The 12,659-nt window shown below is 47.2% G+C and overlaps 1 protein-coding gene across 2 annotated transcripts in view; it reads right to left on the reverse strand.

The window, feature by feature from the left end:
• The window catches only part of GAD2 (glutamate decarboxylase 2), a 71,454-nt gene extending 61,630 nt beyond the window's left edge, over positions 1–9,824 (reverse strand). Inside the window, exons 1-6 of one of the 2 annotated variants that reach the window (XM_004605361.2) lie at positions 8,899–9,824; positions 8,152–8,211; positions 7,877–8,026; positions 6,531–6,764; positions 1,669–1,759; positions 1,088–1,200 (exon numbers count right to left, since the gene is read on the reverse strand). In XM_004605361.2, coding sequence (XP_004605418.1) covers positions 1,088–1,200; positions 1,669–1,759; positions 6,531–6,764; positions 7,877–8,026; positions 8,152–8,211; positions 8,899–8,974 — 724 coding nt within the window. In that variant the 5' untranslated portion in view covers positions 8,975–9,824. Of the gene's footprint in view, positions 1–1,087; positions 1,201–1,668; positions 1,760–6,530; positions 6,765–7,876; positions 8,027–8,151; positions 8,212–8,434; positions 8,570–8,898 lie in introns of those variants that run through there. The other variant, XM_055146805.1, reaches the window with a different exon arrangement.
• Positions 9,825–12,659: the final 2,835 nt, after the last annotated feature.

Consider the following 12,659-nt stretch of genomic DNA (forward strand, 5'->3'; position numbering starts at 1 on the left):
TGAAGTCTGACACATGGTGAGTGTGTGACACTCTGTCTGAATGAGTCCCTGTGTGCTGAACCCAGGGGGAGAATGTACTGTTCTGATGACACCACTTCTCCTTAGGTGAAGGGCTCTACCCCAGGATCTTTTCCTCTGGGCCATTGATTCTCTTGTCTCATTACTTTCCTGACTAATTTTTTCTCTGTATATAACTAAGTTCACACAGTGCCTCATTCAAGGGCAGAGCTTTTGATTCAAATCGAATCTCTTTGACTGTAAGAGGTATAATTAATGGCCCTGAGAATGCAATGGCTGGTGATTAAAAAAAGAACAAACAAACAAAAAAGAAGCAGGGTGTGAAAGATTGGCATGAGAAAGGTGAGAAGGAATGAGGAACCTCTAGAAGAAATCATCACCTTTTTAGGTCTAAGAAATTATCTTGACAGATGTTCTGTCCTTAAAATCAATTTCTCTGCCTTTTATTGGAAAGGAATAGGGTATGTGGGATTTATTAAGTATAACAACTGTCTTGTTATGTATTCCATAACAGACTATTTTTATTTTTGTATTTTTTTAATTTGGGGGCCACACCCTGAGCAGTTCTCAGGATTTACTCCTGGCTCTGTGCTCAGGGATCATTCCTGGTGGGACACAGAGGATCATATGTGGTGCTAGGGATTGAATTCAGGTCAGCTGCATGCAAGGCAAACACCTTACCTGCTGTACTCTCTCTGTTTTAATAGATAAGACAACTTTTCACTAACTCTGGGGAGAACACCTAAGAGTGAATTCTTTATTCTTATGTTCTGCATGATCCATAAAACCTGTGGTAGGTCCCATACAAGTACTGGGTAAGTACCAGCAGTGCTATATACTGAGCTGATTATGCTCTTTGCAAAGATTGACCAACATTTAAGCACTGAATAGCTGGCTTGGAGGTCTGGTCAATGGCTATATGAGCCGCAGCATTCTCATTCTTGTGATCAACAGGGAATCAATTTAGCCTAAGGAGAAATACAGGCTAGATTCTTAATCTTTCCTAAGCTCATCACGAGGCATTGCATGTCAGAAGAAAAACACAAAGAAAGATTGAAATATTATATACCAGGAGAAAATATCCCATCGCCAGAGCCCCCTGGCCAGCCAATGATTTCTCTCATTTTCTTTAGCGTGACATATTCCAAAAGCACAAATACTGGAGCAATTTCATAGGTGAACCTGAAACGTAGTAATGGCCACATTTTACGTTTGTAACTCAAAGGAAAACAAAAATCAGTATCATAATATGTACAGAACCATTTCCCTTTTCAAACCCATATTCACAAATGTTATAAATGCCAGAAAGTTTTGTTCATTTTTCTATATCCTGAAAGTCAAGAGCTGTAATTATTGACATAATTCACAAGGATCAATTATTATATTGAAAAAAGAACACTGCAGAGTAAAACTACAGCTGGCTACATGTCTCTTTTAAAAGCCAGAAAAGCCCTTATTTTAAGTTATTTGTACAGCATTGATCATATGAAAGACATCATGCTTTTACTCCACTAAGACAGATCACTCATGTATTTCTGAACTTCGTGCCTCAATTTTGCTGCTACTTAATAAAAGATTTTCACATAAGAAGTAAAGACTATGAAATCTCACTAATAATTAGATCAGACAGAAACACACTTAGCTACTTACATGTTAGTATTTGCTGTGGATGTCAGCCAGTCTGCTGCTAAGCCAACCATATCCAAGCCAGTGGAGAGTTGGTTGAAATATCTGGGATGCCCTGAATAAAATGGAATACCAGAATCAGTATCACACTCAACCAAAATCAGTGCCTTTCAAACACATAATTTACCTAACTAAGGAACCTGAAAAGTCCCTTCAAGGATTGAAAATCCATATTCAGACAAACATACATGCATAGGTACTCACTGACATACACATGGAGCATTTCTTCTAACAAACACAACTACTTGGGGCTTTGAGTATTTCTTAAAGCACAATCTAGAAAAATCCTTTACACACTCTGTAAAACATCCCAAATAAAAGTTGCAATCTGGATTCAAAAATTTCCTGTGTTCTCTCCTATGTATTATCCTTTCAATGTATTTGCAAACTAACAAGCTCAAGCGATCCAAAGTTATTCCAAGATAGTCAACTTCTCATATATAAAAAAATCCTTTTCTATTGAACTTGCTCTGACAAAACCATGACATCCTCCAGATACTCCAACATTCCTATTAATAATGGTGACAAATGACTGATGGCTACTACAGACAAGGCAAAAATGAGGAATGAGGACACAGTTGAGTGACTTGCCCTGTATTCAAAAGATGATGATATATTAAACATGGCATGGGCACATCTAATTTCTGTCAATTATTTGCTGTTAAAATACTAGAGTGTAAATAGCAGTGCTCCTTCATCGTTGAGATTTAAAATACAGTAGTGCTGTCTTGTCAACAAAATACAGGCAGATATAATCAATAACCTGACCAGTCCATTAGCAAAGCTTATCTAATTAGCTTCTGGATTTCTCCAAACCCCTCCAAAGGATTTCATATCTAAATGCCCCCAGGCCTATTATTTAAGATGTGATTGTAAATGTCTCCAATTGTGATTGTAAATTAGAATTCCAATTCCTTGTCTTGACCCACATAAGTAATTTATAAAACTGTAATTTACCAAGCAGCTGAAATTTGGGAAAAAGAACAATTAAGGTGTTATCATCTGATAAAAAGACCCCTGGTCCTTACTGGACACCTGGGGACATGATAATCTGAAGCCTGGTGATGAGATAGTCTCTCCTCCACAGCATGGGCAAAACCAGATAAAGAAGAGCAGTGGGGAAATCAGACACAGGAATCAACATAGAGCTAATCTCCAGGACTGGAGGGTTTGCTTATCAGCCTCTGGCATGTGGCTAGAGAACGAGACATGGAGGAAAAGGAGGAATTGGGAAAAGCACATTGGACAATTGTTGGGATTTATGCAAGGTCTCATTCCTTCGCATCCGCCCTCATTGTCTTACCCTTGCTGGGGCTTTGCGTGGTACCTTCTATCTTTATGCTCTTTTCCAGCCCTCTCTAATGCTGACTGCTGTCAGTTTACATGAAAAGTGAAAAAACCTTTGCTGCTGCTCCTGCTGCTGCTGCTGCTGCTGCTGGCGTCTGAGCCCACCCTTCACTACTCTCTGCCTCATTGACTCTCCATTTCATTAGCACTCACAGCTGAAATCATAGCTGTCTTCCGCATCCTGATGTCCCTTCATTTCTCTTCCCCGTAACCATTTTTTTAAAGTGAGGGAATGAAAATGGATCAGCAAAGCTCTTAATTAATCTACTCTACCATCCATATGCATTATCCTCCCTCCCTGCCCCCCCTCGCCCCCCAAAGATGTCTATTATCACAGACTATTTAACCTCCAGGGGAATGATGACGTGAAAACCTCTATTTACAATTGAAAGGGATTCCCAGGCATGTTGGGAGCCCTGGAGCTCAGGAGAAAGCATACAGACTGGTCTCTGCAGGGACTTGCAGAAACAAGACTGATTCTAGAAATGTGTGGCTCCTTCACTTTTTGTTCGTTTTTTTTTTTTCATACTTTGGTCTATTATTTCACCCGAATCTCTCTTGCCTCAAAATTTCTGTCCACTCTGAATGTGAAAATACAAAAGGAAGTCATTTCACAGATCAGAACAATACGTCCTTTTGATTTCTGCAAAAGTATGCAGAGGAACTAGAGTCTTTTGCCTTCTTCCCATGATCCCTACAGGCTGCCTGCAAATTCAAAGCATCTCTGAGAGCAAGGAGATGAGGGATGCGCCTGGGAGACAAGCCCCCTGTGATGGCAGCTCCCCGAATCCAGCTGCTGCAACTGCGGTTGCTGCTGTCAGGTAACGAGGTAACATAGCGCTAGTGCTGGGCACGGGTGCTCTATGCAACCTGCCTAGATAGCCCTAGAGAGGATAAACTCGGGACGTGAGATTAGAGCCCTTTGAGCCCCTGGAATGCTCTCCACCGCTTATCCAGAGAGCCAGGAAGGATGCGTTTCACTCTGCGAGAACAACCAATTCCGATAGTTCAGACCTGGAGCCCACAGTCAGTGGGGAAAGGGGCCCAAAGTTGGTCCCAGCTGTATTCTAGGTGCTAGCCACAGACATCCAGGGCCACCCGGCAGATTGGCCCTTCAATTCCTTTGTCTGATGATTTGGTTGAAAGCGTTAAGATGCCATTAACCCCTTTGTTCCCAGCCACCACTGCCACCAGATCGAATGACTCTTGCAATGCTCATGGTTTCAGTTCTATCATTCTCCCAGTTTGGTATTTTAGCATTGTTTAAAGAGGTAATTCTAGCCACGCGTGGAGGATTTCACTGTAAAGTGTTTCTCTGTCTGCACCGCACTCCTTTGTGAGCTCGTAGCCCAAAGTGGAAATTAGGTTAAGGACTCTTGGTAGAAACCAAGTGAAAACATGGGTTTGGTAAAACAATCTCTCCAGGAATCTTAAAATGCTGGGATAGTAAATATCTCACAGACTCGAAATAGTTGTCAAGAACAAGTTTGAGCATAAAAACTATAAACTTGCCAATCAAAAAGAGAAAAGGGCCAGCTGTTATTTGAATGCAAGAGTGTGTCACTGAGGCTGAGGAGATAGAACACTAAAAACATTATGAATAATATCGATATTATTATTAATATTGACACGACTTATTTAGAAATTCAACTTAGTCGAATTTCTACTAAACTTTCAATAAAATGCATCAGGGCTACATTTGACTAATGGTTTCCTAAGCATTATGGTAAAAGTCTAAGAACAAAATTAGCCCATCTTTTTCTGATCCCAAGCAGAACACTGACAGAAAGAGTCCTTACTTTCACTAACATGTAAATTCCCATTATGGTAAGTCTTTAAAATTGCCTTTTAGACACCACTAGCTCTAAGGATAAAGACATAGTACATCTTTATGGATTTATTTATTTTTTTTTGGTTTGGTAGCCAAACCCAAATAATAGGTAGTAAAAATAATAGGTAGTAATTTACTGCTAATGTGTTTAAATATTAGGTTAGGGGAATGGGTCAAATAAAAAAGAATTATTCATCTTTGCAGCTACAGATACAAGAAAATTTGGGAGAAAAAAAGTCAATTGCTTAGTATAAACATTATGTAAGTTCTCTTAAATAAAATAAGAATGCTTTTTAATAAACTTTCAAAAATCACACTCCACAGACTGAGTTTGAAAAAAATCTCCAAATTAAATTCCTCTTCCCATCTATTTAGGTCTAAGTTTATAGGCTCACAAAGGTATTACTAATAATTCAATGAACTCATTTCCTTAGAATGTGTCTAGGCATTCATATCCTTTCTATTGACATAAAGTTTGTGCAAAATAAGTGAATCAAACTAAAAGTTCCATAGCAAAATTCTTAAAATGCTTATTGTTCACTTGAATGATACTAATAATTCATCAACAAAAATTTTGCATATAAAAAGATCAAATTGCTATAGCAATTACTATTCAAGTAGTATTTTATCCTTTTATTTGCTAGCAAATCTTTTTAAACCTACAGATCAATATAGACCTGCCAGCTATGTCTCCCAGAAATTCATTTGTACTTATTTTTATGACTTGAATGAAGTGTGTGCCACCTTGCAGCTAGATGGTTAGAGACAATGCAGGAAAGAAAGATGTACAAACAAGTCCTGGGATGATGAAGAGCTGAAAAATAAATCTTGGGCTGTATCCCCCCCAAATGTTCCACTTGGGGCCATAAAATGGATAGGGCATAAAGAATACCATGAAGACAAAAAGTCAGACTACCAAGTACGTTTTTGTGGAATTAGTGTCTAAGAATATTTGATTGGATATTTCTTGCCTCTCCCCACTCCACCACTTCTTTTTCTTAACCTTGTAAACAGGGTGACTACAAAGCAAATGTATTGGTGTTTGCTTTAAAGTCATTCATGATGAGTAGTCAATCTGGGGGAGTTGTGAAGCTATTATTACATTTTGCTTTGTGTATGCTTTTTCCCTTAACTGAAATCATCTGAAATCCAGATTTTAATTTTTAAGACAGTTAAGATCACTTAAGACAGTGATCTTGCTGGTTTGATCATTACATAGGATGACTTGCCCAACTTCTAACCATCTCTATGTCAAGGAAATTACCAGTCCTACAACTGGTATTCGGGCTTTTGTTTGGCTTACGCTTTTTGAGCTGTTATTCCCATATTCCCATTCTTTCTTCATTTTGGGTTGCTTCTACTGGCCTCTGCTGACAAACAGTTGCCTCTACATCAGTGGTTAATCGCCAAAGCTAAATATGTGCAATATGAAATCTGACTATATTTAGATAATGTTTCCAATATGTTTAAGTTCAGAAATGTTATCATGAATAGTAAAAGTTACTTTGAATTTAATCATTGAAATAATGGCATTTTTCAAATTGAAAAAAAACTGTACTTAAAAATATTAGTAATGCCAGAAAGCAAAATATTTCATGAAAAATAAAATTGTAAAAGAAAAAAAGCTTTATTTCAGATCATACAATACCTGTTTTAATTGCATATTTTAGAGTTGTTTGGCAATGCATCAAAATTTCCTCCAAATTTTGTGGTTGGTCTGCCAATTCCCAATTATACTCTTGAAGAAGCTCATTAGGGTAATGGAAATCAATCACTTTGGTTGATCTATCGAAACTTTTCACCACATACTGAAGCAAAATGTCCATCACATCTTGCAGAAATGCCAAAGTGGGCCTTTCTCCTTCACAGGCTGGCAGCAGGTCTAAAATGGAATAAAAATGCCACATTTTAATTTTACTGTGAAAATATCCAGACAAGAACTGATGCTTCAACATCTCTGTTAACTGGGAGATTTTGTGTTTAGAAACAAAAAACAAAAGAAAGAAAAAAGAGAAAATGAAAAAAGCTTTTGGAAATACAGAGCATTTTAAGTGGAGGATGGGGCTCAAAAATCGAAAGAGTTAAACCTCGGGTTTAAACGATTTTCCCAGGGCCCCAGCCTAAACACTCCCGGTGTTTACATCTATCATTTATTGTTTGCTTGTTTGCTCCCCTCCTTAAAAAAAAAAAATAAAGAAAAAATGCCTCTATTTGTCTGTATCACAGAGCTTCATTCCGAACATGATTTCTCAGTGAATCATCTTAAATGATCATAGAATAAAGACAGGTTTGGGGAGTGCTGTTTGGGGAGTGCTGTTGGGTAAACCAAATAAAATATGCTATGTTAGGATCTTGGGGAGGGAGGGAGGAAGGGAGGGAGGTTGGGAGGGAGGGAGGGAGAGAGAGAGAGAGAGAGAGAGAGAGAGAGAGAGAGAGAGAGAGAGAGAGAGAGAGAGGGAGGGAGGGAGGGAGGGAGGGAGGGAGAGAGAGAGAGAGAGAGAGAGAGAGAGAGAGAGAGAGAGAGAGAGAGAGAGAGAGAGAGAGGGAGGGAGGGAGGGAGGGAGAGTTGTTTGTATGTGCGCGCGCCTGGGAGCGCGCATGTTTGGGATGGGTTAAACGCAGGAGAGTAAAGCCGCGTACAGATCTCACGTGAACGATCGTTCTCCAGTGAAATAGCGGCTATAAATCTATAAATTACTCCAGCGATAAAGACCTAGAAGGGTCGAGCCATTCTCCTCTGGGGGCCTAGGAGCCGCGACCCAGGGCGGCGGGGCGGGCGGGCGGGCGGGCGGGCCTGCCACCTGCGGACGGAGCGCGGCGCCCGGGGAAGCGTCGGACTCGCGACACCCGGCTGGGATCAGGCCAGCCTGTTTCTGGCTTGGGACTGGAGCTTCTCCAAGGGGCCGTCTCTGCTTCGGTTGGGGTTCGCAGCCCCCGATCCCGTTTGGCAGCGAGGGCCCGGGCCGAGCAGTGGGCCCCTCGAGGCTCTTTTACCTGTTGCGTGCAAAAACGCGTAGTTGACGTCGGCTTTGGGGCAGCTGCAGGGCTTCTGGTCGCAGGTGCAGGCGGTCTTCCGCGCGGTGGTCCTCGGGGGTTCGCTCCCGCCGCTCTCTGCCGGCTTCTCGGCGTCTCCGTAGATCAGGGCTGGCCAAGGACACGGAGCGCGGGCCTCGGTCACCCGCCGCCGCCTGCCCTCCCTCCCTCCCTCAACCCCCGGGCCCGCAACCCCGAGCACGCCGACCTTCGCCTCCCTCCAGCACAGCACTCACCGCATAGCTTGTTCCCGATGCCGCCCGTGAACTTCTGCGCCACCTGACACCAGGCTCTCGCTGCAAGGAAAGACAGGCGGGATGAAGGCGAGGCAGACGGGGAACCGCGCACCAGCGCGCGACGTTTTGTTCTAAGGGCCCGACAGGTGCGGAAGGAGGCCGGGAGCCCGGCGGCCCCGAGCAGCCTTCGGTGGGGCCCCTGCGTGCCCGAAGGTGAAGCGCAAGCGGCAGCCCGTTTGCATCGCTCGGGTCAGCCAGATCCCCCTGTCCAGCCACTTCCTACCTCATTTGGGCGAGTTTCCTCGACATCCGCACCGCGGCCCGTCCATTTCCTCGCTCACTCTCCTTCCGGACCTAGAATTTGCTCCCCAATCTCATATTTTTTCTTTTCAACCTGGCCGCTCTGTCCCTCTCCAGGGTTCAGACAGTCGCTAAGATGGTGGCTGTGTCCCAGACAGACCCCATGAAATTCGGTATCGCGGTGGCACCGCTGTTTTTTTTTTGGGGGGGGGGGGGAAATGGGATGACTCTCCTAGACTTCGACAAAATATCCCGGGTCCCCTTGGGCGTTTCCCCAGGGGCATGAAAGTCTAGGAGCGGGGGTATCTTTTAGACCATCAAGACCTGCCCCAGCGCAAAAGGAAACATCTGAAGTTTCCTGTTGCAGGTGGGGGAAAAAATCTCCATCTTCCCCCAATCCCCTAAACCATCCGAAAACTCGCCCGATGCACGTCTGGTGTCTCCTACCTGTGCCGGGGTTCTCAGGAACCCCAGAGCCATCTTCAGAGCCGAAGGACCAAAAGCCCGAGCCGGGAGATGCCATTGGCGCTGCGAGCCCGGAGCAGGTCTCCGCCGAGTGTCAAGTGTCCGCGAGCTGCCGTGGGCTCAGCCGTGAGCGCGCGCCAGGGGGCGGGAGGGGGCGCCGCGCGGCCGACGGTGCGTGGCAGCCCGAGACGGGTGCCGGGGTCCGAGAGCTGACGGAGGTTACCGGCGAAGCGCTCCCGATCCTCCTCGCTCCCAGCCAGGAGACGGCAAAGAGCAGAGCGCAGCGTGATTGTCAAGGAGGGGGAGCCCAATAGGGATGGATGAGGGGGCGGCGGAGGGAAAGAAACGGGGGGGTGCGGAGCGGGAGGGGCGCTGAGTCGTGAGGGTGCGTAGCAGACAGTGCGCACGAGCTGGAGTCAGAGCGAGGAGGCGGGAGGCGTGCGGGCCAGCCAGCCCCGGGGGAGCGCGGGCGGGAGGTGCGGGCGGCCGGCCTGGCCCGCGTGCGCTGTCCAGGGTACCAACGCGGCGGCGACCGAAACACCCGGAGACCCCGACCGGGCGGGCTGGGGCACCGAGATGAGTTTGAGAGATGTACCTCGGGGTTCGGGCTTAAAGGCGCCGTCACCCTGACTCCTGGCGGGAGCTGGGAGGTCGCGGTGACCTCCAGAGCGCCAGCGGACCGGGCCTGAATCCCCCAGGGCGAGCCGGGGGAGGGGCGGGCGGGGTGAGGGTGCTCGGGAGCTGACCGGCTCTTTACCGCTCTTTAGGAGCGTGTAATGCTGCCTGCTGAGCCGCGCCATTCCCTGGGAAGCTGCTTCCTGCCCCTTCCGAGAGCGTGGCCGCCGGAGCCACCGTCCAGGTTCGGGTTGACGGCTGGGAGGAGAAAGATTGTTGATGGAGGCAATTAAAATGCATACTGGAGTCTATCAGGGAGGTCCTCGGGCTGAATAAAACGCATTGAAGCTCCTGGAAGGGCGTGGAAAAGCCGCCGGAGAAGCCGGCAGGGTGGACGGCGGGGTGGAGAAGGGATGAGGTCATTTGGCGACCTTGGCCCGGGGACGCATTCACGGCCCCGAGCTTAGATGTGACGGGAATCGGCGCGTGCGTGGAAGGCGCGCGGAGTCCCCTCCGACTCAGTGATCTCAGCTCTCCGGAGCCGGGGCAGAAAGAAGTCGTCGCTTGCCTCGTTGTTTAGCAGGCATCAAACCCATGACACCCCAAGTCCCACCCAGAATTTTCCAGCTTGGTGGTCAGAAGGGCATGGGGGCAAGATTCTCTATTTCTTATAAGGGGGGGGGGTCGGTGTTCTTCTTTTGCTAGCACAGAAAGAGAACGTCATCGTCAAACACTGTCCTTTCTCTAAAACCTCAACAAAGAGAGGCCGCCTTGAGAATTTGGGGGGCTTTTGAATCCCCCTCCCGTTCCCAGATGGTGGAGAGCATCCTCAAGTGCACCTCCGCCTGCTCAGGGTTTCCACAAGGGAAGGCCAGGGTGACCCGAGAGGAAGGCCCAGCCCCGCGAGAGGCCCTCGGCGGTGGCGCGCTCACGGCGTGGCCATCCAGGAGGCGAGAGCCTTTGCATTTTCATTGTGTTCCCGAGACACATATTTTTCTGACCCCCTGAACCAAGACATCAAAACAGTGGCCTCAGAGCCTCGGGCTGGATGAACACGACTCGTGAGAGTCTCATAAAACCTGTGAGACTATCTGTGGACACGCTCAAACCTTGTGGCCCTGAACGGGCCGCGGGCGGGCTGGGTAATTCCCTCCCTGAAGCTCCGTTTTCTTGCCTGGGGTAGTTAAGGGACTTGCATCGCAGAGGCAAGATCGCCTGGGCCTGGGAGTGGAGCGGGGGAGGAAAGGTCCTGGTCTTAGGACTGCTTTAGTGCCGGCGGGGGGCGGGACGGGAGATGTTTGCATCACGCTTGCCGGAGCACCGGGTACCTCAGCCCCCGTCTGTTTCGACGCTTCTGGCTCCAAGGCTTCAGTGGAGTCAGGTAACCATTGGTGGGGTGCAAGCTTTCCTTTCCTGGCAGACTGAGCTGCAGACGCGGCATCTCCACAGCTCAGGCTCCAGCGGCGTAGTTGAGCCTGAGAAACCGCTTCTTTGTTTAAATCCACATCAAATCTTGCAGCTGTTTTTCTTAAGAGCCAGCGGGCCAGCATGACAAAAGTTTTCTAATTTGAATGTGCTGCCCAGAACATGAAGGTGCTTTAAAATAGACATTTAGGGGCTGGAGCAATAGCACAGAGGGTAGGGCGTTTGCCTTGCACGCGGCCGACCCGGGTTCGATTCCCAGCATCCCATATGGTCCCCTGAGCACCGCCAGGGGTTAATTCCTGAGTGCAGAGCCAGGAGTAACCCCTGTGCATCTCCGGGTGTGACCCCAAAAGCAAAAATAAATAAATAAATAAAATAGAGATTTAATCAAAACAAAACCTGGAAGGTTGAAGCTGTAACACTTGGATGCAACGGATTAAAAAAAGAAAAAAACACCAAAAATCAAAAAATGATTTCAAACGTTAGGGTTGAAACACCACGAAATCCTGCAGATCAGGGGTACTTTGAATGTAAGGGTGATATTTACGTTTAAAAAATTAGTATACCCTACTCCCTCCGATTTGTCTTTCCTCTGCACAGTCCCTCCCTGGATGGCAATTTGCTTTATAAAGACTTTCATTTGGCAAAAGAGCCCACTCCCCCGGGGCTTGGGGTTGCAGATAACAAAAGAGCTCCAGGAGGTAATAATTACAGTCATTAGTTCACAAAGGAGGCAGCCCGCATGGAAAAGGGAAGAGGTCTGTGCTGAATAAAGCTTCCCAAACCTCTTCCTAGAAAAAGGGGAGAGGGAGACCCGCGGCCTGGGTTGTCTGCCGGCTCCTTTTCCTGGCTGACTATTTTGTGGTGCTCTTCACCCAGACATCATCTTGCAGACCGGCCAAATAAGAGTGGCACAAAATATCCCTTTATGTCGTCTCCGTGTTTAAATGTCAAAAGATGGAGCTAGACGGGGAAATAGGAAAATAGAGAAAACAACAAAAATACAAAAGGAAACAGAAACACAAAGAGTGCAGGCTCCTGCTGGTGTTTGTCATTCTCTTCTCCGGCTTCACCTTTAAAAGGGGGGTGACTGAGGCTTCAGGGAAGTGGGGTTCGGGAGGTCTATAGCCTCCATCCAGTTTTCCAAAAAAAAAAAGTCTCTAGGCTCTGCACGGGGCCTGATGAAATCGAAATTGCTGAAGGAGCAAGGGAGCAAGTGGGACTGGGGGAGGTGGATGGGTAGATAGAGGCCAAGTACAGAGCACCCTGCTGGGCTTCATTGTAGCATCCCGCGCCTGGGCCAGCCCCACCCCCGCCGCCCATCCAGCTGCGCAGTCCGTCGGTGGAATTAGCCCAGAGTGACCCCGCCCCTCCCCGCTACTTCCCATTCTCCCCGCCCCCACCTCCACCCAAGATGCAGCCCAGGAACCAAAGCCTGGGGAAAGAGCTGGACCCAAAGTGCTCTTGACCGACCTCTGCCTCAGCGGGAGTTTTCCGCTCCAGAAAGTCCTTGTGAAGTTCATCTGGTGTACTGTTATCCTTGGGAACCATTACGTGCCGACCCTTTGGATTGGAGAAGACGTTTTGCCTCAGAGAGAACAGCCCCCAAACCCTCTCTAGCCGGCTGCGCACACCGTCTCAGTGTTGGAATTTCCTCCAGGGCCCCCAGCTCCAAGTCTCGGGTCCAGCATCCGGGTGGGGAG

This window comes from Sorex araneus, chromosome 9 (genome assembly GCF_027595985.1).
Source record: "Sorex araneus isolate mSorAra2 chromosome 9, mSorAra2.pri, whole genome shotgun sequence".
In the NCBI taxonomy this organism is placed as follows: Eukaryota; Metazoa; Chordata; class Mammalia; order Eulipotyphla; family Soricidae; genus Sorex; species Sorex araneus.